This window comes from Saccostrea echinata, unplaced genomic scaffold (genome assembly GCF_033153115.1).
Source record: "Saccostrea echinata isolate AGI-Se365-2 ecotype Australia unplaced genomic scaffold, CSIRO_AGI_Sech_v1 ptg000030l, whole genome shotgun sequence".
Lineage (NCBI taxonomy): Eukaryota > Metazoa > Mollusca > Bivalvia > Ostreida > Ostreidae > Saccostrea > Saccostrea echinata.
In genome coordinates, this window is record NW_026889779.1 from 17,233,437 (window position 1) to 17,259,652 (window position 26,216).

The following is a 26,216-nucleotide window of genomic DNA, read 5'->3' on the forward strand; positions in this document are numbered from 1 at the left end:
TGTTCCACTCACCCCCTGGAGAGACTGGGTGAGGTAGTATTTGAATTTTGATCAGTTGACGCCAGTCATTTATTCTAGTATACCTAGCCACACTGTCAACATCATACTCTCTGCCCAGATCGAATTGGGTGAATTTTTTTTGGTCCCAGGCCATCCGAGAGTGACCACAGATGAACATATATATTGATTTTTGAGTTTGAACAATTCAGAGTGATACAGGCATTTATAGTTGATATTGGAATTATATTGTGATCACTTAAAGATTCTTCTTAGTGTCAACTTTATCAATTCTGTGGTATTTAAATTCTGCTGGACATTGACGATTTGTTTTTAAGAGGCTTGTAAACTTCTCCAGAAGTGTTGAGAATTCGTAAGGAATTGTCCAATCACAGATACCAGGTCTGCAATCAGGAATCCAGAGGTCACTGTCATAACCAAAATTATCTTTTGGAAGGAAAACCTAAAAATAGAAACAGAGGAATCTGCAAGAAGTTTAAAAATAGAAAAAGTAGATCTCAGGATATTTATATATAGACCTCATAATAAACTTCCTCAAGTAGTATCAAACAGTATTATAGTTACAATCATCAAGATGCATCTAACATACTGCGAGGAATTCCACCCCTACCCAGAATACCCAATGTTCGGGATGCCCCCCTGTATGGGTTGCAGTCAGTCCTATCTGTACCCCTGGGTATGTATGCTTTTACCAAGCTATATAAGCACTTGTGTTCAGGAATTGTTCCATCTGTCCCTCTTTTTCTAGATTTTATAACTTCTTTTCTGAGTTGAATCAATCATAAATGATGAACTGTTCCAAGTTGTTAGTGATAATAGAAATTTTTGTACTGAACTACCAGTGGTTTGTTTTTGATTAATATTTATGTTGAACAAGCAAGAGTTACTAGAAATAAAGATTTGTGAGTTAACCTTGTTGCTAATAATAAGCATTTTTAAGTTGTTCAAACTTTTCCGTGTCATTATGTAATACCTTGTCTTTGATCAAATACAGACCATTAGGATCAATATTGCTAGTAAGAAGTTCTAGCTGCTTCTTGTGAGGTTCTGAGTCACTTTCCCCAGTTCTGGTATTGACAAACCAGATGGGAAAAGTCCACTATCTTTCTGCATTGCATGTACTTGAACATGCAAATATTGACAAAAGGAGTTTTTTTTTCTCTGTGCTGGAATACTAGTACATGTACATTTTTTTTAAATTCTTATTACCTTTTTTTATTGGTGTAACTTTTACTGATAAAAGATTTTTTTCTCTTTTTCTTTCCTTGTGTGTGTGTTTTGGTGTTTTTAGTCCATGAGGTATCCACTCTTATTGATTTGTCCCCAATGTTTTTGTCTCAGTATCTTAATTATTCATTCAATATATGTCTTTCAATTATTCAAAGATCTTGATCTGCTCAGATGGTTTTGGGCTCAAAAGTATTATTTTCTGGTCGATATATATTTAATAATCCAGATTTTGGTTTTAAAATGACATATTACCATAATGTCTATATATCATGAAATTGTGTCACATCTTAAGAAGATTTTCTTTACAATTTGTGGTGCGGTTGCTTGGGTGTGTCTCAATAGCTAGAGGATAGAATCGTGCAGCTATCTTGCAAAAGCAAGCTCTTTTCAATAAAGGGGGTGTGGTCCTTAGCAGACAGATGTACTACAGAGTGTTAATTATAATAATTTACCTTCTTAAGTCAGTCAGTATTAGTGGGGGGCCACACCTTGCCTTTTTGTGGTCAATTTGATTATGTATGTGTGAAGCAATGTATTCATCATTAAGACCAATGAAGTTGTGATCAACCTGACATAGGGAAAGGTTGGGCTTTGTTTCAATAATAATTTTGGTATGAAATTGAAATATTGTATAAAATTGTTATTTTGATAGATTTTAAAAATGAACAAAGAATTTTCTATTTTTTTTCCAGCCTGTACAGACAGAACCTGTTGATTTGTCGGTGAACAAGAAGTCACCTGATCACCCTGGTAGCCACCATATAGACCTTAACTGTGTAAAAAAAGGTAAAAAATGTTCACAATTAGCTCTGACAATTTAAATATCAAAGGGAGAGAAGTCACTAAAAAGGGGAGACAACTCCTATTTGTTTGAATGTGTGTCCAAGAGTGCGAGCACTTTGTAGTGCAATAAAAAAAGAAAACATTGCTATCAAAATAATTTAAATTTCAACATCTCATCTATTTAAATAGCCCTAGATTAAGAAATTTCTGTGAACATGGCAAATTCAAAGTTTTGTATTAATGTAGGGAATATTTAAAAAAAAATTATTCAAGAAGATAATAGCAATTTTCTAAATGATACAAGAGTTACAGGAGCCAAGTATTGATATAGAGCTCAGAAGTCCTCTTATTAACTAAATTACAATGGCCTCATCATCATAATTATTAGAACAAAAGACAAGAGGAAATGCTTAGTGGAATTCAATAGTAGTCAAAAGATTCCCTCAATGCCACTGGGATAGGGGAACTTTTTTTATACTCTCCCCATTATGTTAAGCGGATGTAGCTTCCATTGATCTGGTGAGCCCATATTAACAGTATTGAACTGCTGGATTGCGAGATCTATTGAAAATTGTAATCACAAATATTAAGGGATGGGTTTCTCCTCGTGACGGCTGCATTAAATTCTTTTTTCATAAACATCTGTATGCTAATGAAAAACTTAACACGAAAAAAATGTTCAAGTGCCCCATTTAACAGATAACTGATCTGCTCCAGGAAAAATAAATATGTTTGAGAAACATTTGAGGTGCTAGGAATCCACTCTCTCTCACTCCTGGCCAATATGACTGCAGTTTTGATTTTGTAAACGAGCCATGTAGAGATTTTAATTTTTTTAAAGATATGTCAGGTTTATCTTGATATACTTTTTTCCCCAAACATTTGCCAGATGTAAATTTATGATTTCTTTGAGTTAATTTTTGCCATGTTTTAACCCTCCATGGGGTGTGAAACATGTAGCATGATTTCCCAGCTTTAGTATGGTTTTATTGATGAAGATCTTGAGATTTATAGCATGAAGTTATTTCTATAGATATATTAAAAGGTCACACAGGTTTCAGAATTCCAGTTTCATGCAAAACAGTTGATTATGGTAACCATTAAATTTAAAACCCATAGTTTGATGTTGAAAGTGAACTAATATAAATATTTACATTGCGTACCTGTTTATTTGTTCACTCTTCAAACTGTTATTACGTAACTGTTTACAAATTTTGTCCAGGGGGGTTGCCGAGTATCATAAATTATTTTTCTGCTGATTCACTTCCATTTTTACCAAATCACGATATTGTTATATATCGGATTGTAACAGTAGCTTAGATCGGGCTACTAAACAAAGGACCCGTATATCTAATCCATCTGAAACATTGATCGGGTGACCCCAGAGGAGTACTTTTGAGGCCACAAAAATTTCACACTCTTTGTTGACTTCAAAATCTGACACGGTCTTTAAACTGCTTCATTTATCCCTGTGTTAAGCGAGTAAGAAGAAAGGGGGTTACTGCTTACTGTTGTACTCAAGTAAACAATAACAAAAATGTTTTTAAGAAGTTCAGTGAGGTAAAAAAAAAAAAGAAGCCAAAATTAAGATACCATGTCAGGAGAGGTTTTTTTTTTTTTTTTTTGAAGATCATAGGTGAGCTTTAGGAAGACCAAGGTGAAAACCTTGTTTTTCCCACAGTTATGTAAATGGTTCAGATTGCTTGGAGAAATGTTGGTATTACAAGTCATTAATGCATGTTCAAACCTTGTTTTATATTTTTACAAAAAGAGAATTATGGAGTTAAATCCCACCTCAATGTTGAATTTATTAATTGTTTTGATTGTGGTGACCCCAATCTTTGCATTGAACAAGACTTCAAATGAAAATAAAATTACAGGTTATGGGAATTTCAAGAGACATGTATTGCTCATAAATCCTAAACAATCTTTTTTAAATGGGTTCAACAACGTATTATCAATATATAGGACACAGGCAGTGTGGTTATCTATCATTATCACGTTCCTTTATCTATCAGTGCTTTTTGACCAGGGTATGAAGCTATTTGAAACTTTTTATTGCCCTCTGCTACTGTTTGAAACTTTCCCCTGTAGAAAAAAAAAGATATGGCTGAAAAAGAACATAATAATAGAGTATGAAATGTTAAATTGACTGTCAATTATACCAACGTAAACAAAATGACAGGATAAGATAGTCCTGACCACATGTATTTTTTCTAAAGAGAATTGTTTTGAACTTTTTCAGAGGAGGACATGATGATGTCAGCGGACACAGTGAAAATCGGGTCAGCCGCGCTCTTGTCACTGCAGCGTATCAAAGAGGCCTCAAAGTGAGTTGTTTATGATGACAGAAGGGGGAAAATCTTGTAAAAATTTTACTTTGGGAGACAGGTTGCGAATGGCCACCATATTTAGCAAACAAATCCTTCACAAAAACCGTATCTTTCACTGTCACAGTGACATGTGTGGAATTTTGATATGGAATTGAAATATGAGACATTAAAATTAATAAAAGGAAAAATACCTTTGGGATGAATAATTTTGCTCATATATAAATTTTTCTACCATGACTAACTAATAGTTCCTGATACAATTGCCTGTTTCAGTAAGTTTAAAATGATGGGCTCCCCGAGTTCACCAAGACCTGACAGTCAACCGTTTCCTATGGCAGCTGCTTGTGACGCATTTATAGACCGAGAAAAGAAGAGGCGGGTTCACAGGTGTGACTTCGAAGGCTGTAACAAAGTTTACACAAAGAGCTCACATCTAAAAGCTCATAGAAGGACACACACAGGTAGATGTTCTGCTCTTTCATCCCCACCCCCTCCCCCATACCACAATGTTAATATATTTTTCATTTTTTAGCTCACCTGAGCCGAAGGCTCAAGTGAGCTTTTCTGATCACATTTTGTCTGTAGTCCGTCTGTCCGTCTGTCCGTCTGTCCGTCTGTCTGTCCGTCTGTCCGTCTGTCCGTCTGTAAACTTTTCACATTTTCGACTTCTTCTCAAGAACCACTGGGCCAATTTCAACCAAACTTGCCACAAAGTATCCTTGGGTAAAGGGGATTCAAGTTTGTTCAAATGAAGGGCCACGCCCTCTTCCAAGGGGAGATAATTAAGAATTCGTGAAAAATTAATGGCATCATTAAAAAATCTTCTTCTCAAGAACCACTGTGCTTGAAAACATGAAACGTATGTGGAAGCATCCTCAGGTAGTGTAGATTCAAGTTTGTTCAAATCATGACCCCCCGGGCTAGGGTGGGGCCGCAATGGGCGATCAAAGTTTTACATAGGAAATATACAGGAAAAATCTTTAAAAATCTTCTTCTCAAGAACAGCAAAGCCATAATTGGTCATATTTATATGGTAGCATCCTCAGATAGTGTACATTCAAGTTTGTTCAAATCATGACCCCCGGGGGTCGGGTGGGGCCACAATGGGAGATCAAAGTTTTACATAGGAATATATAGGAAAAATCTTTAAAAATCTTCTTCTCAAGAACAGCAAAGCCATGATTGGTCATATTTACTTGGAAGCATCCTCAGGTAGTGTAGATTCAAGTTTGTTCAAATCATGACCCCCGGGGGTAGGGTGGGGCCACAATGGGCGATCAAAGTTTTACATAGGAATATATAGGAAAAATCTTTAAAAATCTTCTTCTCAAGAACAACAAAGCCATAATTGGTCATATTTACATGGAAGCATCCTCAGGTAGTGTAGATTCAAATTTCTTCAAATCATGACCCCCGGGGGTCGGGTGGGACCACAATGGGCGATCAAAGTTTTACATAGGAATATATAGGAAAAATCTTTAAAAATCTTCTTCTCAAGAACAGCAAAGCCATGATTGGTCATATTTATATGGTAGCATCCTCAGATAGTGTACATTCAAATTTGTTCAAATCATGACCCCCGGGGATCGGGTGGGGCCACAATGGGCGATCAAAGTTTTACATAGGAACACATAGTAAAAATCTTCTTCTCAAGAACAGCAAAGCCATGATTGGTCATATTTATATGGTAGCATCCTCAGATAGTGTACATTCAAATTTGTTCAAATCATGACCCCCGGGGGTCGGGTGGGGCCACAATGGGCGATCAAAGTTTTACATAGGAACACATAGTAAAAATTCTAAAAAAAGAAAAAAAAATAATTTGTTAAGAATAGCAAGGCCATGATTGGTCATATTTATATGGTAGCATCCTCAGATGGTGTACATACAAATTTGTTCGAATCATGACCCCCGGGGGTAGGGTGGGGCCACAATGGGCGATCAAAGTTTTACATTGGAACACATAGTAAAAATCTTTAAAAAAAACAATTTGTTAAGAATAGCAAAGCCATGATTGGTCATATTTATATGGAAGCATTCTTAGATAGTGTACATTCAAGTTTGTTCAAACATGACCCCTGGGGATCGGGTGGGGCCACAATGGGTGATCAAAGTTTTACATAGGAATACATAGGTTAAATCTTTAAAAATCTTCTACTCGAGAACAGCAAAGCCATGATTGGTCATATTTAAATGGAAGCATCCTCAGATAATGTAGATTCAAATTTGTTCAATTCCTGACACCCCCCCCCCCCCCCCCCAACCACTTTTATATTTAAACTTTTCAACCTTTCAAGATTGAAATGATTTCTGCTTTTTCCTAGCCATAGTGCTCAGGTGAGCGATGTGGCCCCTGGGCCTCTTGTTTAACTCTTAATCCTTTTGTCATTAAAAACATATGCTGCAGATTGTCATTTTTATCACCAAAATATATGCATAATTTTCTTTTAATCTGTTGTAGGAGAGAAACCATATGTATGTACATGGGAAGGCTGCACATGGCGGTTTGCAAGATCAGACGAACTGACCCGTCATTTCCGCAAACACACTGGTGACAAACCATTCAAATGTAATGTTTGTGAGAGGGCCTTCTCCAGGTCAGATCACCTGTCACTGCACATGAAGAGACATTGATTTGTCATGGTAAGACATTTAACATTGCTTCCATTCATTCTTCATTGATGAATGTGGGTGTATGCTCAGACAACATGGAATTATGTTTAATGTCTTTTATTTCTATTTTGTAGATTCATTTTTAAAAGCTTACCATTTGATTTCTGTCAGCAGAAGTCACTGCAGCCCAGTTTTTAAAAAAATGATGGACCAATGAAATGCCATCCTTTCAGTTACTGCTGATTACCTTCCTGTTGGTGATTAGTTGCCATGGCAGTGGTTCCTACCAGAGACACCTTAGCTAGGTACATAATACCTAGGATTACTGTGCAGCAATATGTCATTATTGCTTAGTCACAAAAACTATATACACTTCACTTGGTGCATAAAAACTGCTTTATGTAGAAAACTGTAGCCATTTACATGTACAAAAAATGGACGCCTAAGAATACAGGGTATCCCACACCATACAAAAAGCGTTCATACCATGCACATCCACCAGAGCAATAAAGAAGTATTCAGATAATGGATTTGACATTAATGGTGTGTCATGGGTTTTGCTTTTGTTTGCAGACTTGGCTTAGGCATGAATACCTCTGCTGGCAAGAGGCTATGCATGCAGTGACACTTAGATCATTACAATACTATGGATACTTGTACTTCATCTTCATAGATTTTTTTTTGGTCATGAACTGTTTTTATTATCACTTGAATGAATTTTTATGTCATTTGAAAGCAGCTTTGTGAGAGAAAATGATTATAGGCATGCATCTGTAGTATAACTATTTATCATGTTTAGATTGTGAAGGTTACAAAAAAAATCCCCTGATACTGTTGTCAGTATTGTAGATACCGGTAGATGAATTGATACTTTTTCTCTGAATGATGATGTCAGTGAATTGTTTGCTTGGCTGTTGAATGAATTGTTTTTATCTCAGCCAGTCAAACGAATTGAACCTTATCTTATGTCAATAAGAGTCATGGCCCATGCAAAGACTTTGCATTGGAAAAAATGCAGATGAATTTTCTTTCTGAGCTCATGGGAAAAGCAATATTAGTAAATAAACTATTTTTGATGTCTTTGGAAAAATTCTTTTTGAATTTGTTATAAATATACAACAGAGTGCAACATTCAAGCAATAATATAAAATGTTTTAGAAAGGTTTATATGCGTTGTTTCATTTTTAGAGAGATTTATTATGTGAGATAGCTAGTAACAATTTTGAGTGGCATGAAAAAAAAATCACTGCTGAGATAATATATATATATTTGTTAGTTTTCTTTTCTTTCATGCAGAAAAGAATTAGTTTTTCCTCAGAGCAATAAAATTTGTTACATTGTTGCCAAATATGTATTATTATTATTTTTTGCTTTGTTTGAAGAAATCTGCTGACACAAATAGTATTTTCAAAATGTCCGCGTCTTTGACGGTGCTAGATGCCTAAGACTCAGACAATGTTGTATGGATGTAGAAATTACAATTCTAAGCAGAGAGTTCTTTATTTACTGAATGTTCAGTACAAAATTGTGATTTTACAATACTTGAAATTTATCAGATCTTCATTAAAAAAAGTTTCATTTTCTCAAATATTGTTTAAAAAAGAAAATAAAAATTTGGTGCAAAAATTGCCAGCTTGAATCACTGCATACTGAGGGGAAGTTACTGCATTGTTTTTGTTTTTTTTTTTTGCTCTTTAAAAAATCTGTGATGTTAATTTTAATGGTAGTTGAATAATGACTGTATTTCTTATTATATGATAGCACCCCCCCCCCTCCCCAATTTTTCAATTCATTTGATAAAAACAAGAAATAAAACATATTCTATTACTTTCCCAATTTGCAGGATTTAAGCATTGGAATGTTTTTTTGTTGTTTTTTTTAAAACATAATTGCTTTTTAAGAGTTGAAAATTTTAACTGTACGAAAGTTTTATTTTGTAGCTGCGAAATTACTCTTGAGCAGATAACTATAGCTGGGACCAATTTGGGATGCTACTTCCCAAATGATTTTTTTTAGACAGAGGGTCATTATGTGTTCATACATTGATAGAGATTGCTATATATTTTTCATTCCTTTTCCCCCTTATGTTCATGTACTATATTTCATCATGCTTCAGTGTTGTAAATATGTGTAACCCATGTTGTAATTCTGTCAAAATCTATCAAATTACAGTTGTAAATTAATTTATTAAAATGTGATGAAATTTATTGTTGTTTTCTCCTTTATATATATATAATTTAATCTTTACAATCAAGGCTACATCATTTTAAGACAAACTTTAGATTGGTTGCAGTGGCGGATCAAGGAATCTTGAAGGGGGGGGGGGAGCTGATCAGTTTGGGATCAGGGTAGGGGCCACGGCCACACCAAAAAAATTGATTTATGAAATCTTATGTATATTTTGGACACAGGGAGGCCCCCTGCCCCCCCTCAAAATCCACCAATTTAGTGGATTGGGTTTGCTTATGAAGTCTCCATTTTCTTTCACTGGGGATAAAATTGAAGTTTGATTTGATATTATTTTGATCTTGAAGCAGTGTAATGATATATTAAATTGATTTTAAAGATCTTTTCTGAGCCATAACTATAATTAATAAATGGAATGAACTCAATTGTTATATTACCTAAATACAATGTACCATTACTTAATGTACTGGTTATTTCAATACTTAATAGGCTGGGTTTAGAATTAAAAGGTTTTTAGCTTTTCATAGTTGTAGTAAACTGTCTAAAACAAGATGCCCATGGGTCACAATGCTCACCTGAGTAACTGGCCCTGCTGTTCAACAGATTTTCCCCCTTATAATACTTATTGTGGCCCCACTCTACCCCGGGGGTCATAATTTGAACAATTTAGAATCTACACTACCTTAGGAAGCTTCCCATAAATTTCAGCGGCCCACTGGCTCTTATAAAGATTTTTCCTATATATTTCAATGTAAAACTTTGATTCCCTATTGTGGCCCCAACCTACCCTGGGGGGATGATTTGAACAATTTAGATTCAACACTACCTCAAGGGCTTCCACATAGGTGTAAGCTTTCCTGGCCCAGAGGTTCGTCAGAAGAAGATTTTTAAAGATTTTTCCTATATTTCTATGTAAAACTTAGATTCCCCATTGTGGCCCAACCCTACCCCCAGAGATCATATGAACCATTTAGAATCTACACTACCCAAGGCTGCTTCAAAATAAGTTCAGTTTTTCTAGCCCAGTGGTTCTACAGAAGAAGATTTTTAAAGATTTTTCCTATATTTTAATGTAAAAATTTGATTCTCCATTGTGGACCCACTTTACCCCCAGGGGTCATGATTTGAACAATTTAGAATCTACACTACCCAATGATGCTTCCATGTAAGTTTCAGCTTTTCTGGCCCAGTGGTTCTTGAGAAGATTTTTTAAAAAACCCACCCTATTTTTGTCTTTTCTTGATTATCTCCCTTTGTAAGGGGGCTTGACCCTTCATTTTTTCAATTTAAACTCCCCTTCACCTAAGGATGCTATGTACCAACTTTGGTTAAAATTGGCCTAGTGGTTCTTGAGAAGAAGTTGAAAATGTGAAAAGTTTACAGACATATGGATGGACAACAGGTGATCAGAAAAGCTCACTTGAACTTTCAGCTCAGGTGAGCTAAAAATGCTTAAGCTAACTTGCAGGGTCTGGAATGCTACTATGATAATTTGGAAGGGGGGGGGGGGGGGGGGGGTCTGAAGGTCCATTTTTAATGAAGCGTCTCCAGGCCTTTCAAATCCATTTTAAATCACTGCAATCTTTATAGTTATGTTCCACAACTACAGCTGTCCTTCCAAACTTCTCCATCTACTCCTAAAAAAATTAACAAGATTCTCATGATAACAATTTATTGGAAGTAACATAATATTACTGTCTAAATACATAAATTAAATGACAAGTTGGTGACCTTGGGTACATAAATCAAGTCTGTGCTGCCCTCATACACAGCTTGCTAATGATGAAGTAAAATAATATCCTCACTACAAGTTTGACTAGATAGTACCTGTATCTCAGCACTGTTTAAAGATGTACAAGATGGCAAAAATTATTTACAAATTCTGTTTCATCAGGATGCCTGTGTATTCTCTCGACAACAAAATAAAAACCTTTCAGTTTTATGTTAATGAATCTGCAAAATATTTCCCTTGACTATAGAAACTGTATCTGATTTAATTAATTAATATAAAGGTAGCTAGGATACTTATTAATCTAAATACAATTTTTATTTCTTTGATTCTGTACTTGGAATGCGGAACTATTATAAAATAGTAAATGTCAATCATATACATGAATGTGGAATGCAATTAAGTATAAAATTCTGGAATCTAGATGAAAAATTCTGGCCATAAACACAGAAAAAATTGTCTTTCATAATTAATCTATACATATTCATCTTTCAAAATAAACAGATTATTTAAATGATAGTTTTCAGATCAAAGTCAGCTACCTGCCTTTTAAAAAATAGTATAATAGTTTGGAATGCATCATAGACGTTCATAAAAATAATAACAACATAACAATTCATTAACAGAAAAAGCCTGTAAAATAAAAAAAAAAATCACCTGTATAATTGAAAAAAAAAAGCAAACATTTAGAAACCCCCTAATGATTTAAAGTTTTCTTTCAAGGATTCCAAAACACATATGTTCATTAGTTTTGTAGTTTCTATCTGAACTTCATTTAAAGCAATTATAAATCCCAAAACAATATGGCACAGATAAAAAATTGACTGATTTTTGCTTTTAAATTCACAATAATGCACCACTAGAAAATAATTTGCCTAAAATGTAACATAATCAAATATACAATTTCTGATATTTTACAAAAATTCCCCCAAACAAAACTTCATCAAACAATGCACTATGAGCTAAATTAGTTTGTTATTGGTAATTCTTAAATTGAAACACCACAACAACGAAAGTAAATATAAAGTAAACCGTGTCATGTAATGATATTCATGATTATTGTACAAACATTTGGCACAGAAGGCTACAATACAACAATGAAATGTGGAAAATGGAACACCTTTTTTTCTGATTTATGTGAAGATAAGTTCTTTGATTTTTAGAATATGTGATTCTGGTAAGAATTTTTTGCATTTAGTTAATGATGTCACGGAAAGGGGGGGGGGGGGGGGTTATGTAATTATAAAAATGTCAACCTTATGCAATATTTAATAGGAAACGATATCAAGAACCACAACTCTTACGTAACTACATGTACATGTATATATCAAAGATGTGATTTTGAGTGACCTCTGAATGTCTCACAACACTAAACACAAACATATATTCAATGTGCAGATGATGACATTGCATAATGGATAATGTGCATAATGCATGCATAATTACACCTTCTCAAGGGAGGGGGGGGGGGGGTATGATTAATAGAGATGGGAGACTAAGCTCTTACATAGTAAGATCTATATGTACAACATTCACTCTTTTATGTTTTCTGGATTTCAAAGTAATATTATGTTTGCATAAATTGGGTACCTGATACATGTATAAATCCTTGCCTTCTCCTTTCTTTAATACTCCATCAATATAAGAGGTAAATTCACCAAAACCTTTGTTATTTTTCAAAAAATCTATATGCAAATACTCTATATCAAATTTCTATTGTGTGTAATATTAAATATACTGAATTACATGCTTATATGAATAATTGGATATGATTAAGATATATACTGTAAAATATGTATATGCAGATTTTTTTTTTCAATGAACACTCTTAAAATTCTCTCAAATCTTCAATTCTCTTTGTGTGCAAATTACACAAAACATGTTATACACATTGTAAACTGAAATCTTATACATGTATATAAAAATGTTACATTTACAACTAAAACATCAGAATATATAATGCAGAGAAGGAGATTCCTATGTCTATAAATAGTCTGATGACATCATACTAGAGATTCCTCTCCATCTTCACTGAACTTGGCATCAAACACACAGATTTCTTCTTGTGATCTGCAACCTGACTGCCGAGATTTTAGCTGGGTGTAATTCTTTCTGGTCCTTTCCTGAAATCGTACTCTCTTATGACCAATCTAAAAAGTTAACCAAAACATGCATCTATTTAGTGAACTATTTATTAAAGAAAATCCGAAATGCCATGCCATAAAAAAATATTTCATGACCTTAATTATACTTGATATGGTGATTATCAAAGAATTTGGTCTACTTTGGATAAATTGAAAATAAGCTACATGTACAATGGTACATGTAAATATACTGCAGAATGAGTGTTTCTGTTGAATTTAAGGAACTGAAGTTTCAGATAATAATAATTTAATCTATCAGTATGTACAACAAAGGACCAAAAAGTCTTAGAAATGCAGTGTTAATGCCTTAAAAAGATAAATCATGCATCATTACACTACATTCTAAAATAAAACCGAATCCTTGTAATATTCTGGTTACCAAAAAAAAAAAATAAATAAATATAAATAAATAAATAAAAATTCTCACATTGACACTTGTAGTCATCTATTTCTAAGCAATATCAGCTACTTCCTTTAATTGCATGCACATGTAAAAACTAATTTATGACAAAACAGCTGACACAACATCAAAGACTATCTAATACACTGAGGAAATTCCCCTAGGTTTCCAAGAAAATAAATATAGGGTCGGTGTGAACACATACTGGGTGGGGTTCCAGTTCTCAGATAGGCAAACATTTTAATCAACTCACCACATTACGCTTCAGACTGTTAATATGTGTCATGTCAAATCAATTATCATTAAATACAGCTATATATTTAAGCACAGAGTATCAGTATCAATTTTTAAAATATCCTATTGTGTGTTGGCCTGCTTCACATTTTTTGCATACATGTATAATGGATTTATGGTAGTGGCACATTTCAGATGCATCCACCCATACTTCTATGTTTGAAAAATTCTCCTTTTTTTAAAACTGTGCTTTTTGATATAACAGTGTTACTTTGTAAATATCCTAAGTTCAGCCAAGAGCATAAATTAAAACAGGGCACGTCCTCTTTTTCTCTCCCCACCCCCTCCCAGAAAATTTTTTTTACAAAGCCTGAAATTTAAAATTTTCTACAGTGAATCCAAACAAAACTTTTTTAAAAAAAAATTCATCTATCAGACTACACATATTTTATAATCAATTAGTCCCTGTGGGAATTCACAAACCTCAAATAAGTGTTTAACCTTTTTTTTTTTTTTTTTTTAAATAAATTCTTTTCTAGAAATTTACCTGGTCATCTCCATTTGATACATCTTTCCTTAAACTGTATCCTGTAAAAAGTAAGTAATAAAACTTATTAATAACACCTCTTTATTTATAAGTTCAAAACAAAATCTACACCCATCAATCATGAATTATAATATGGACAATACAAAGATGTGCAATAAATTTATAATTGCTAATAAATTGAAGTAACATATACATGTGCTCTCAAAAATTATGAATAAAAACAGACATATTTATGTTCTTTAAAACAAAGGGAAAAGAATCAAGTACAGTGAGTGCCCCAAAAATCAAAATTCAAAGAAATTAACAATACATCTAAACCATAGCAATACTTGTAGCATCATCTAAGGACATTAAAGTGTTAAGGAGAAATGTCCAGTAAATGATGAGAATATCAAACTTCAGTGATTCAAATTCCGAGAGAGAATGGGTGCATTACAGGTCAATATTTTTGATTGGAAAACCTCAAGTGCAATACTGCCTAGACTCCATCTTTTAATATAAAGTGTGAATTGTAATATAGATGAAATGCATAAAAATGAAACTAGTCCTCAAATATTGCACTCATTGGCATATTGAGTCAAAATCAAACAGTTTCTTGTTTTTTGTGATCCATTTCAGAAATTAGAGGAAATTCTCAAAGTCTTTGATGTCACAAATGCCAAAATAATTTGCCAATTCCACCCATTTTTTTCATTTTTTGTTAATTGTCATTTCTTCAAAATAATATGTTCCAAAGTGCACATTTTTTACCGAATCTTTAAATTTGACCATTATGGGAGCAGACACATGCTATTACTGAATGCAATTTCATTTATTGTAATTATATTTAGCTAACAGGATGATTAATCCTAGCCGATAAGAAATACCTATTACAGATATGGCTACAAATAAACAGTCAAAAACTGGCCACAGTGAAAGCATTACATGATAAATATTAAAATACCTATAATATATAAACATGTGCTGTTATAAAGCCTGTGTACTGATTAGTCAGTTAGTACAAAGCACAGATCCCTTATACTTCAGCATTAGTAAATTAGTCTCTTATACCCAACAGCTGATAGACAAATGGACAGAGAGGGAGGCCATTCAACAGCTAGGTGTTGCCACCTTACCTATTTATACCTTGACCTATTTCTTTTCTCATTTCTACCTGTACAATGAAAGCATGTATCATTTTTACAATCTGCAAGAGCATAATTTATAATGACTGTGAAGAAAAAACTGTATGTGTGCTGGTGAAAGCAGGATGGGACATATTAAAATTGTGTGATAAATGGTGGATGATATTGTATACTTTTGCTCAAAAAGCATATTCTAAAATAATAATTACAACGATTTAGATTTTATGAATTAATTTTCCCCAATACAATCTTCTGAATGGCAAAAATAATCCATCCTTTATTAGAAATATCTAAAATTATATATATGCATGACAGAGTCCCATTCCCTTTTATTTATTCCTACATAACTCCTTCCTTATCATTGCACTACTAAGCATGCATCAGTAATGTTTAATATTTTAAATGAAGAGCTCTGTTAGTTTTCTTTCATCTACACAACTCTGCATAACACTAGAATATCCATACAATATCATTCCAAGCCTATGAAAAATTACATATATACTTTGATGATAGCTATATATAACAAAGGTCCGCTTCAGTTAAATTTTATACCATATTTGTTTACTATTGACGTTAGCATCTGCTAGTTAATCTGTGCTTTAATAAAGAATACTGTTATAAAAAGTCAATGCGTGAGATAAATACAAAAGGACAGGAGAGGTAAAAATAATAATATACAGCTTTCACCAAATATAACTGTAGATATACAATGATACCTAGACGGTCGACTCAAAAGAAGAGGCATTAATGGGAACAGTTTTAGAGCGATTTCGATTGCGCTGATTTCTACGAGCTCGCTGTGGACTCGACTGTAACTTAACAACTGAAATCAAAATGCAATATGACTACAACACAGGAAGGAGAAAGTCAAGAAAGAGGTTTATATTTTACAATATATGATCAAATGTAAAATATGTTAAAATTATACAAAGATTATAACAAAGAATATAACAGGGTATCAAATTACATGAAAATATACAGTCCAAACATACTATAGGCCTAATGTGCAGATTAATTTTTCAGGGAGGGGAAATGTAATATGCATGCTAACTGCATGATGGTAATATTGAGAATGTAGTAACAGAATGAAAATACTGAGGAAGATAAATCATTCTTAAAAGCAGTCAACTTCTCAAAACTATACAATATTTATTGAACTTGCCCTGAGTAATATAAACACAGTTTCAATGAATACCAAAAAAGAACAGAAAACACTGTTTAATTCAAAACACTTTTTTTCAGTTAAATAAACTGTTGAATTCAAAACAAAATAGCAAACAGCAAAGTAACAAAACCCACATACATGTATAACATCTAAATACACCTGCATTTACCTGAGTTTATTGAAGGAGGATGTTCAGACTCTGGGGTGGCAGCAGTGATGGTCACTGGGGGAGGGGGTACAAAACTTGGAGGGGGAGGGTGCTCCTCTGGTGAAATCTGAAAAAAAATTTCTCCGTTGAGATATTTCAAAAACCTTAAAAAATTTGTTTTCTTGTAATTCTGTAATGAATTCTTAAACAAAACAATTAACCATTAAATGGTTACTTCCATAACTGATTTAAAAATAGCTTGAAAGGTAAAATAAAAAAAAAAAATGGATGTGTCATACACTTGAAATAACCTGCTATAAAAACTTTGTAGGATAGTATATGAAAACAACAGGTAAAAGTTTCTGGAATAAATGAGCCCTTACACAAGTATTTTCAAATATTCATTAAGTCATTAGAATAAAATTTTCCTCACCATGCCATTATTCCCATCCACACCAAGCTCCTCTACAACTAGAGAGGGAAACACCCCTATCCTTCCATTCAACTCTCCCTCCCAGAATCCATCATCAACTCCATTCTCATCCTTACGAAGGATTCGGATCAGAGTACCTGTCATGAAAGACAACTCCTCTCCAGAACAAGCTTCATAGTCATATATAGCTCTGGCCCAGGAACCCTCTAAAAAATAAAGGTTTTTAAAAAATATTTTCACTTCTTATCCACACAGATAACTACAACAAATATATATATAAAAAATTATGTTCCTCCACTGACTCTATCTTGATATCCATGATCTCACTGGATTTAAGAAAATTGATTCCAAATTTAATTCAATATTGCTGTATGTAATAATTTTAGTGCAACTAAGAACTTAAATAAGAGAACCTCCTAATGGAAGATGGTTATCAACGGGCATTTGATTGGTTGTGTGCTGAACCTCCATGTCACCTGATGAGTATGACATCACTTCCTGTGTGCTGTCATTGTAGCAACCACTGTCAACATGGCTGCCATTTGCTGACATTTCCATATTTCCACCACTAGATACAGAGCCCCTGGAAAACAAACGTAATATTCTATTCAAAATTTGTAGTTTATTTCACTGATGCTCATGACACACTCTATAGTTTTTGTGTTCTTGTGAAAAATAGAAACGTTACAGTTCATAACACTAAAAAGAAACTGTGATGTAAACAGCCTTTCACATTTTGGATGAAGTTTTGCATGCTTTTCAAAATGCTTCAACTGAACCAATTGTTGGACAAAAATGATATCATCACAGTCACTATTAAAAGGCACCATTCCTATTTCTTTAGTTTCTTCACCTAGAACCCAGTATTTCTATGTAGTTGGAGGGGATCATCCCAATAAGGCCCTCTGAGTTCCTGGCTCTCAGCCAACCATCTCCATCACCGTCAGCAATTATCTCCAACTCCTCATTCTCCCGCAAATTTAGCTCATCCACATTAGAGCCCTTGAAGATGAAAAAAATTTAAGTTAAAATTGTAATTTTACTATAAAGGGGTTAAAGTAACCCGTTTCATAAAAAAAAAATCTATGCTTGGGAGTGATGACTGGTTTATAATATTTTGGTCTTCACAAAATAATTACATGCAATATACAGAATATTAATTTTGCTAAATCAGTTTGGTTATTTCAACCATTTCAAAGACTATCACTCTATTTAACAGGACCTCAATATTTCAAACATGAAAATTTCACTACTCCATCAGCTTGGAGATTTTAAGAGGTTCAGAATGCAGCGTTACCCTGTAATATTTTACCTGGAAATCATATATTGCTCTGCACTGCTGTGGGTAGTGACTAGTGTAATTAAAGTTGCTGTAGGTGTCCATTTCATAATTGACCAGGCTCTTCTCTCTTCTTGGTTCGTCATCAATAAAGTCATCGTCATAGTCGTAATTTGTGTAAGTTGGCTCTTCATCACTTTTCTGTACAAAAATCAGATGACAAACATATATAACTGCGCACCTCAGTGAAAAAAAAGTTTATCCTTAGTGTACTTATGACAATGTTCTAGATATTTTGCTTTATGCCAAAGATTGATAAATAGCCACTGGTTATCTTATTATTTTTGGTCATTCTTTTTAATAGACTTATGGAACTTTTATAGAAACACTAGAGATCTGACATCTGTTTTACTGACTATTGAGCTGTCTGTGAAGACAGAACCCTGGCTGGATCTGAGGGACTGCTCTTCCTCCTCGGCCCGTAGACTCTCTGCCTGGGCACTTGCCAACCACTCGTCAACATTCACTACAGAAAATGTCCTTATTTGTAATAGTGGTCAAGAAAAAACTCCCAGATATTTTACAATGGTGACAAGAACAATAGACTTAAATGTATATTTTTTTCTGGCTAAAGGTATGGTGTATAGCATATATTTCAAAATTAATATATGAAAAATCACTGAAAGAACATTCTTTTTTATTTCACTCCTGAAAATTTGACATATTTACCTTTCTTCCTCAATAGTGCTATTCTTGCTTCAGCTTTTGCTTTTCCTATCTGTATGCAAAAAGTTCATCTCTGTATCATATTCAGAATCAAATTGATAGAAAAAAACTTAGAAGAACTGTGATAATTAAAACTGAATGACAGTACTGTTAATATGTTACTAGGAATTATATTGAAAATTCCTAGAAATGTACAATGTCAGTAGTACTTATTAACCAGCTTTTCCTGGTTACCTCTGATTTTCGTATGACCTCTCTCATTTCATCAATCTTCATCTCCAGTTCCTGTATTTCTGAGGTATTGCTTCCATCTGAAGCCTACAAAGAGAAACAACTCACAAATTCCTGCATAACCTTTCAATTGGACTTCCATTATGACTACGATTGGCAACATTTATTAACTCACCTTATCTCCCCTGTACAGATTTTCTAATGCCTGGAGAGTTTTTCTGTTTTGTCGTAAGGAGCGTGTTTCCTTGGCAATCTTTGTTGCCCACTTTCTGGCTTCCTTGTCCAACTGATGGCCTCCATTATGCTCTTTTGTTAAAGTATTGCACTACAATACAAAGGGGGGATTTTTTTTAAAATATATCTTTCATTCTCAATTTACACCAGTGAAAAACATCTTACTCAATCAAAATTAGATACACCTTAAAAAAAAGTAAGATTTCCACATTCAGATGCGAGTGCAATTTAGCATTTGTAAAATAACACAGGAATTATTTATTTAAAGAAAAGCTTTCTGGATCTATACATGCTTACCTCATCATTTTGGCAAGGTTGAAATACATATTGCACAGGCTCCGTAAATACTGGGTTACGGTACATAAAGACTTGATGATTAAAATCTCGGCATATCTGAAATATGTATACATTGAAACAATTTTTCCCTCTATATAATTTTCCTAATCATCCATTAAGGTATTTACTATTTCTCACTTCTGTTGTTTATTTTCACTTTTCATTAATAAATTTGGAATTACAAGAATGTCCAAATTCTGAATGTTATGTAGAGTGATATATATTTTGAAGAACACCAGGTTTTTACCATATCTGCCTGTTTAGTAATGGTTTCACTGGCTGTCTTCTCCAAACTGCTTACATCCAATAAAGCTTTGCCCATGGTATGAAAGTATTCCAGGATTTTTTCATACATATCTCCATCTAAAGCCTAATAAAGAATTCCTCTTAATGGAAAAGACTGAGAAAAGCAACATACAAATGTACATGTACTACTCCTTAAAGCAAGACAGATACAAAACTGTGCACTAAAGTTGAAAATCTCAAGAAAAAATAACATACTAACTTTTTCTGTTACATTCACAATTTATCTTTTTCCAAACACTTTCAAGTAAGGAAAAAATAAGGACTCATTTTGCTCAGAGGTAAAAAAAAAAAAAAGAAGAATTTTTGAGCACATATGTAGGACTTACAAATGTATTTTGTACATCATGCAACATATATACATGTATCAAGAAGTAAATTTATCAAAAAAAGTTCTGTTATACAATAAAAAACATTAATAAAGACAAAAATATTACAGGAATCTATGTAGGATAATACGTTATAAAAGTAGACAATTGTTTCAAGTGCATGCAAATTGTTGTACCAGACAACCCGAAGGGATTCAAATGTGATTGGGTACAGCCAATCACAAATTTGATAATGATTGGTTTAAACATCAAGAACTAGGTTTTAAAAGAAAATAAATTACTAATTTTGAAATAAAAAAATTCCAAAATTCCATGGGCTAAGAGTAAAGTAATTTTTATCTACATTGTAATGGTAAGTAATGCTGACATACTTTCATGAGCTGTAAGAGATCCGTGTTATAGTAACGAGACTGGTGTGCATTAGCAGCTGCTATGTGAAGAAGGTAGTCATTGCGAGCTGCAACAGATTTGGCATTGTACGCATCTCGTCTTGCTGTAAACTGAAAAAGAAATATTTGGACAAATTCATAATAGTGTCATATTTTCTATTATTATATCTCATCATAATATTCTATTAAGCATGTCATCTCTTGGTCTAGACACTCTTGCAACTAAGAGAATACATGATTACATCAAGTACTAGCATTCCAAAAGAAATAGTGTATCCAATCCATTTGGAACACTCTTTTCCTATCAGAGTAAACATTCTTGACCAAGAATACCCAGCAGACATAAACAATCACTACCTAACAGACATAAACAATCACAGTGTCTGTCATTTTGTAGGTTCCACATTGCACTCTCAGTGAGAAAAACTATCTGATTTACTGCACAAATTGGACTGCAAGAACACTAAGAATAGCACAGGACTTGCTGTGAAGTATTTCAGATACCTATTTTTTAATTGAAAATAAATTTGGTCCTCAAGCAACACTGAATTTGAAAGTTTGTGGTTATTTTTAGCTTGATTCAGTATTACAAAAACAATTTATTGCATGAATGTTTGGAAGATATGGAGAGTTAATCAGCTAAGAAAAAATATATTCCCTTTGCCTTAGTCCTCGGAGTGAATAAGTGAATAAAATACAACAGCAACATTTCTGAAACATTTACTACAGTTTTTTCTGCAAATTTCTTTGGTATAAATACTGGAATTTGTCACATGTTACTGAGGTTTTCTACTGTAATTTTGGGATCTCTGCTCTTATGATAACACACACCTTGGCACACTGTTTTTGTAGACTTGTCTTAGACTGGAATATTCCTGATGATCTTTTGGCTAATCTACAATTAAAATTATTAAGGACTTCATTCATATGCCTTTTAAGACACGACATTATTAATCTTATTTTACCTTGTAATACTATAAACATACTTATTTTAGCGGTCATAATATTTTTGCACCTTTTGCGCTGCTTCATGTCCACTAATTATTTATGTATGTTTACAGTACTGCAGCTATACAAGTCTTAAAAAATGCAATTTTTCATCAAGCACATGGGCCTTAACAGCCACCTGAGTATCATATGTTTCTCAGGCTATGACCAGCTTAGGCACAGCTGGGACTGGGACTCTTGAATCACAAACCATTATGCTTTACATTGTATTTTCAATACATGACTTAATAAGCCCAACTCTGGGGCCTTAACCCTTGATCTATGAGTCATGAATTTAACAATCTAAGTATGGGCTGATTATCATAATCACGCAAGTAGTTTCCTCTGAGACATCCAGGAGAAAAAGAGGAAATGTTTAAAGATTGTATTTTTTGGTTTTGATTGCATCCTGAAGGCCTCAGGTTTTCCTCAATCATGAAATTCAAAATATTTGTGAATCTTTGTCCATAAATGCTATGTACAAAATTTCATAAAAATTGGTCCAGCAATTTCAAAGAAGAAGTGGAACTTATTGAAAAGTTGAAGACAATGACTGATGGGGACAGATAGCAACAGGTCACCAGAGTGACTCATTTACCATTAACCTAAAAAGTTCCTCAACAGTTGTGAAAAATGAATGAAATAACCCTTGCATATTTTTAAGCACTGTTACCTTTATCAATCAGCTCTTACTTTTGAGTGAGTTCTTCTGATTTGACCCTGGCATCATGAGCCAAAGTTTCCTCCATACTGTATTCTTTCTGGGCCTTAGCCATCTCTAATACTGTTTGTCCAACCTCATTTTGTAGAACATTTAACTGAGGCATCAACTGTTAAGAAATAAAAATGCAGTTGAACATTGATATCAGGAATACTATTGATATGACGGAGTGAGTCTAAAGTCCAAATATGTTTTCTTTATGTATTTGAAAATCAATATCCTGAATACTTTGATATCTTAATTTTTTGGATATTAGAAAAGTCATTAGCTTCCAAATTTAGACCCCCTTGCTGTTAAACATTCATGGAATTACTGATTAATGTACCAGAAATCATACTTTATTTAATGCTTTACACTTCATTGCCATACTCTTCAGCTATCTAGAAAAAATTTCTTCCTTTCTTTATATCATACCCTTTTCTGAATTTGCTGCTTGGCCATGCGGTAAGGTTTGATTGGCTCGGCAATCCCTTCCATAAGAATTTCAGCCACTTGAAGTCTGGCTTTGGCCAGCTTCTCTGTCTCCTCCAAGATCAGCCGCCATACTTCTAGCGCTGTCCTAAAACAAGAATTCACATAAATGTAAATGAACATTATCAAATTGTACTGTTGTTTATGAGAAACAAGGTCACCAATCATGGACAATTCATATCTGACCACTGACAATGATGTTACTATGTACAGCAATACAGTGTGCATTTGCAGAAATTGTAGAAAAGATGAAGTATTTCGGACCAATAAAATATAGAGACAAGTTTTAATTCAACATGCTCTCTGATTTTCTGTTTCAAGTCATGAAAAACTGTAGTTGATAGATGGTATTTCTGGGGATGTTTTCTATGCTAGTAGCATAACTATCATATCATTTGGATTTAAGACTGGTTAGTCAAATTTTCTTGATTCAAACAAGAATAGAGGTAAAGTTGTTCGTCAGATTCTAACAGTTCAGCTTTGCTATCCCAAACACTGCTAAGTCAAATACCAAGGTATATCGAAGCAAATCTATAGCACTGAACATATTATTGGTTCTTGTCTCAACTTTAATATCTTCAATTCTCAGACAACTGACTTTTAGTCCTGGGGAGGATGAGATACTCAAATTTTACTACAACTTGAGGAAAATTAATCATTATTTACTGGTATTTAAAGTTGATACTAATGAATACACAAAATTAATCACGTAGCAAACTAAGCACTACAATCTACTTATTTTCCAATTGATACTTAATTTTTCATAACAGTCATTTATGTGGCAATTTTTAGGCCATCATATCCATTCACATTTCATAAAACAAAAATAACCATGGCACCAGGAAATCTTAACTTGATTTGAAAATACCTAACTTAATCAAGAGGAAGTTCCTTATTGTCATCTAAGAGACATTTATCATTGTTAGCTGTTAATGCAGTTTGATGTTTTGCATTAATTATTGTGAAATATTTACAAAAGGTACATCCCATGTGATAAATATAACGCATTGTCAGTTTCATCATTTCTACATAATTATCTTTTGATGCTTAAGATCTTTTTTTTTTTTTTTGTTTTGCAAGACTTTTTTTTATTTGAAAGGGAAGGGAAGGGAGAGGGGCATGATGCATATTTTCATATTAATGATGAAGTTAGCTGATCATTTTTTTTCCTAAAATCTACTTAAGGACATTATAAAAGTCAAACCGCTAGAAAACACCCATGACAATGGCACTGAACATAATATATTATTATATACACATTATAATTATATAATAATTGTAAAATGAGTAATATTTTCATCTGTATGATTTATATTTTTTTCTTTTATCTATTTTTTTTTACTATAGCTGTTATTTACAGGCTTGACCCCCAGTTTGTCTGGGTCAGTTGGCTGTTTCTTTAAGGAGAAGCCAAGGGTGCCCAGCCAAGCATCAAATCTCTCCTCAAATCAGCTAGAGCAACGTTCCAACATTACTACCATAACAGGGACCTTCATTATGTCTATAATGGCATCCCTAACTCAGAGTACAGAAAATTAACATGAGAATAAATCTCAGTTTCAAATGTGACTTAAACTCCAATTGTTGGCACCTTGTTTAGTAAGCAATCTGATCCAATGTACTTAAAATTCACCAAGCACACTTGCTACTTAATGGGAAATTGAAGTTAGGTTTGATTTGTTTACATATGGTCATAAAATGGAAAAGAAGTCATTAGAATGGAGAGTTAGGGCTTTAAATAATATTGATAAATGAATCTATATATCTGCTTTAACTTAATATGGTGTTCATTCGGGGGTTTGTGGACAATCAATAGTTCTAGTAATCCCATAGACAGAGGGATAAAAGTGAAGACAAACAGGCCAAGTACAGGCTGTACAAGTTCTATCAAATTATTTGACAATATATTACATTGAACAACTACATCAATCAAGGCTAAAAACAAAACTGTCTCAAATTTTCCTTTGATCTCCCTTGAGGAATCAATATTTCAAAAATGTTCAAAATCCTATATTCTAATTCTGACGAATAATTAAGTCATATCAAGTTGGATTAATTCAATCTAGACCTAAAAGAAATGACTGCATTTCATATGTCAACAAATGCCTAAATCAGAGCACATTTTCAATTGTCAACACTGTGTGAATTTTGAATATTAAACAATGTTGACATGTTCTAATACAAACAAGAGGACCATGGGCCATAACGCTCACCTGATTACTTTGTCTAGGAAAAAACACAAATCAGTTCAGTATTGAAAAGTTTAAATATAAATATAAGTTTAAATATAAATCATACCCATACCCCCTCCCCCGGAGGCTTTGCTGTTCTTAGGAAGAAATTTTTTATTGATATATCCTTTTATATTCCTTTGTATAACTATGATCCCTCTTTATGGCTCCTAATACTCCTGGGGCTTAAGATTTGAACAAATCTGAATCTAATTACCTGAGAATGCTTTTATATTATTATGACCAATCATGGCTTTGCTATTCTTGAGAAGAATTTTAAAGATTTTTCCTGTGTATTTCTATGTAAAACTGATCATCCATTGTGGCACCATCCTACCCTTGGGGGTCATGATTTGAACAAATTTGAATCTATGCTACCTGAGGATGCTTCCATATAAATATTGCCAATCATGGCTTTGTTGTTCTTGAGATTGATTGTTTGTTGTTTTACGTCCTGTTCGAGAATTTTTCACTCATATAGAGATGTCACCATATACCAGTGAAGGGCTTCAAATGTAGACCTTAATTTACTTGACACTCACAGCATTTGGCAGTGAGGGTTCTTTATCATGCCAACGCCTACCATAACACAGGGCCTCGGTTTTTAAGGTCTCATCCGAAGGACCCACAACTTTCACATCAAAGTTGCCGAACTCTCAGCTAAGGAACAGTTACTACATTTTTTTATAGACTTAGGTCAGTCCCAGCCATGATTTGAACACATGACCTTCTGTTCCCGGAGTAAACGCTCTACCATCTGAGCTACCATGACGGACTGTTCTTTAGATGAAGTTTTTAAAGATTTTTCCTATGTATTCCTATGTAAAACTCTGATCGCCTGGGAGTCATGATTGGAAAACTGAATCTACACTACCTGAGGATGCTTTCACA

The 26,216-nt window shown here is 33.6% G+C and overlaps 2 protein-coding genes across 4 annotated transcripts in view; one reads left to right on the forward strand and one right to left on the reverse strand.

Annotated features, from left to right (window-relative positions):
* The window catches only part of LOC133197438 (Krueppel-like factor 8), a 29,541-nt gene extending 20,357 nt beyond the window's left edge, over positions 1-9,184 (forward strand). For all 3 annotated transcript variants that reach the window (XM_061333479.1, XM_061333477.1, XM_061333480.1), the window contains exons 3-7: positions 1,941-2,034; positions 4,277-4,361; positions 4,638-4,825; positions 6,826-7,007; positions 7,112-9,184. In XM_061333479.1, the coding sequence (XP_061189463.1) occupies positions 1,941-2,034; positions 4,277-4,361; positions 4,638-4,825; positions 6,826-6,998 (540 nt within the window). In that variant the 3' untranslated portion in view covers positions 6,999-7,007; positions 7,112-9,184. The remainder of the gene's footprint in view (positions 1-1,940; positions 2,035-4,276; positions 4,362-4,637; positions 4,826-6,825; positions 7,008-7,111) is intronic.
* A 1,635-nt stretch (positions 9,185-10,819) lies between these two features.
* Positions 10,820-26,216, reverse strand: part of LOC133196877 (uncharacterized) — a 36,613-nt gene continuing 21,216 nt past the window's right edge. Inside the window, exons 21-37 of the mRNA XM_061332726.1 lie at positions 23,038-23,182; positions 22,596-22,732; positions 21,747-21,810; positions 20,898-21,026; positions 20,142-20,264; positions 19,856-19,951; positions 19,500-19,649; positions 19,328-19,411; positions 19,097-19,145; positions 18,784-18,893; positions 18,401-18,568; positions 17,942-18,090; positions 17,502-17,671; positions 17,089-17,294; positions 16,677-16,782; positions 14,219-14,259; positions 10,820-13,043 (exon numbers count right to left, since the gene is read on the reverse strand). Coding sequence (XP_061188710.1) covers positions 12,897-13,043; positions 14,219-14,259; positions 16,677-16,782; positions 17,089-17,294; positions 17,502-17,671; positions 17,942-18,090; positions 18,401-18,568; positions 18,784-18,893; positions 19,097-19,145; positions 19,328-19,411; positions 19,500-19,649; positions 19,856-19,951; positions 20,142-20,264; positions 20,898-21,026; positions 21,747-21,810; positions 22,596-22,732; positions 23,038-23,182 — 2,074 coding nt within the window. The 3' untranslated portion in view covers positions 10,820-12,896. The remainder of the gene's footprint in view (positions 13,044-14,218; positions 14,260-16,676; positions 16,783-17,088; positions 17,295-17,501; positions 17,672-17,941; positions 18,091-18,400; positions 18,569-18,783; positions 18,894-19,096; positions 19,146-19,327; positions 19,412-19,499; positions 19,650-19,855; positions 19,952-20,141; positions 20,265-20,897; positions 21,027-21,746; positions 21,811-22,595; positions 22,733-23,037; positions 23,183-26,216) is intronic.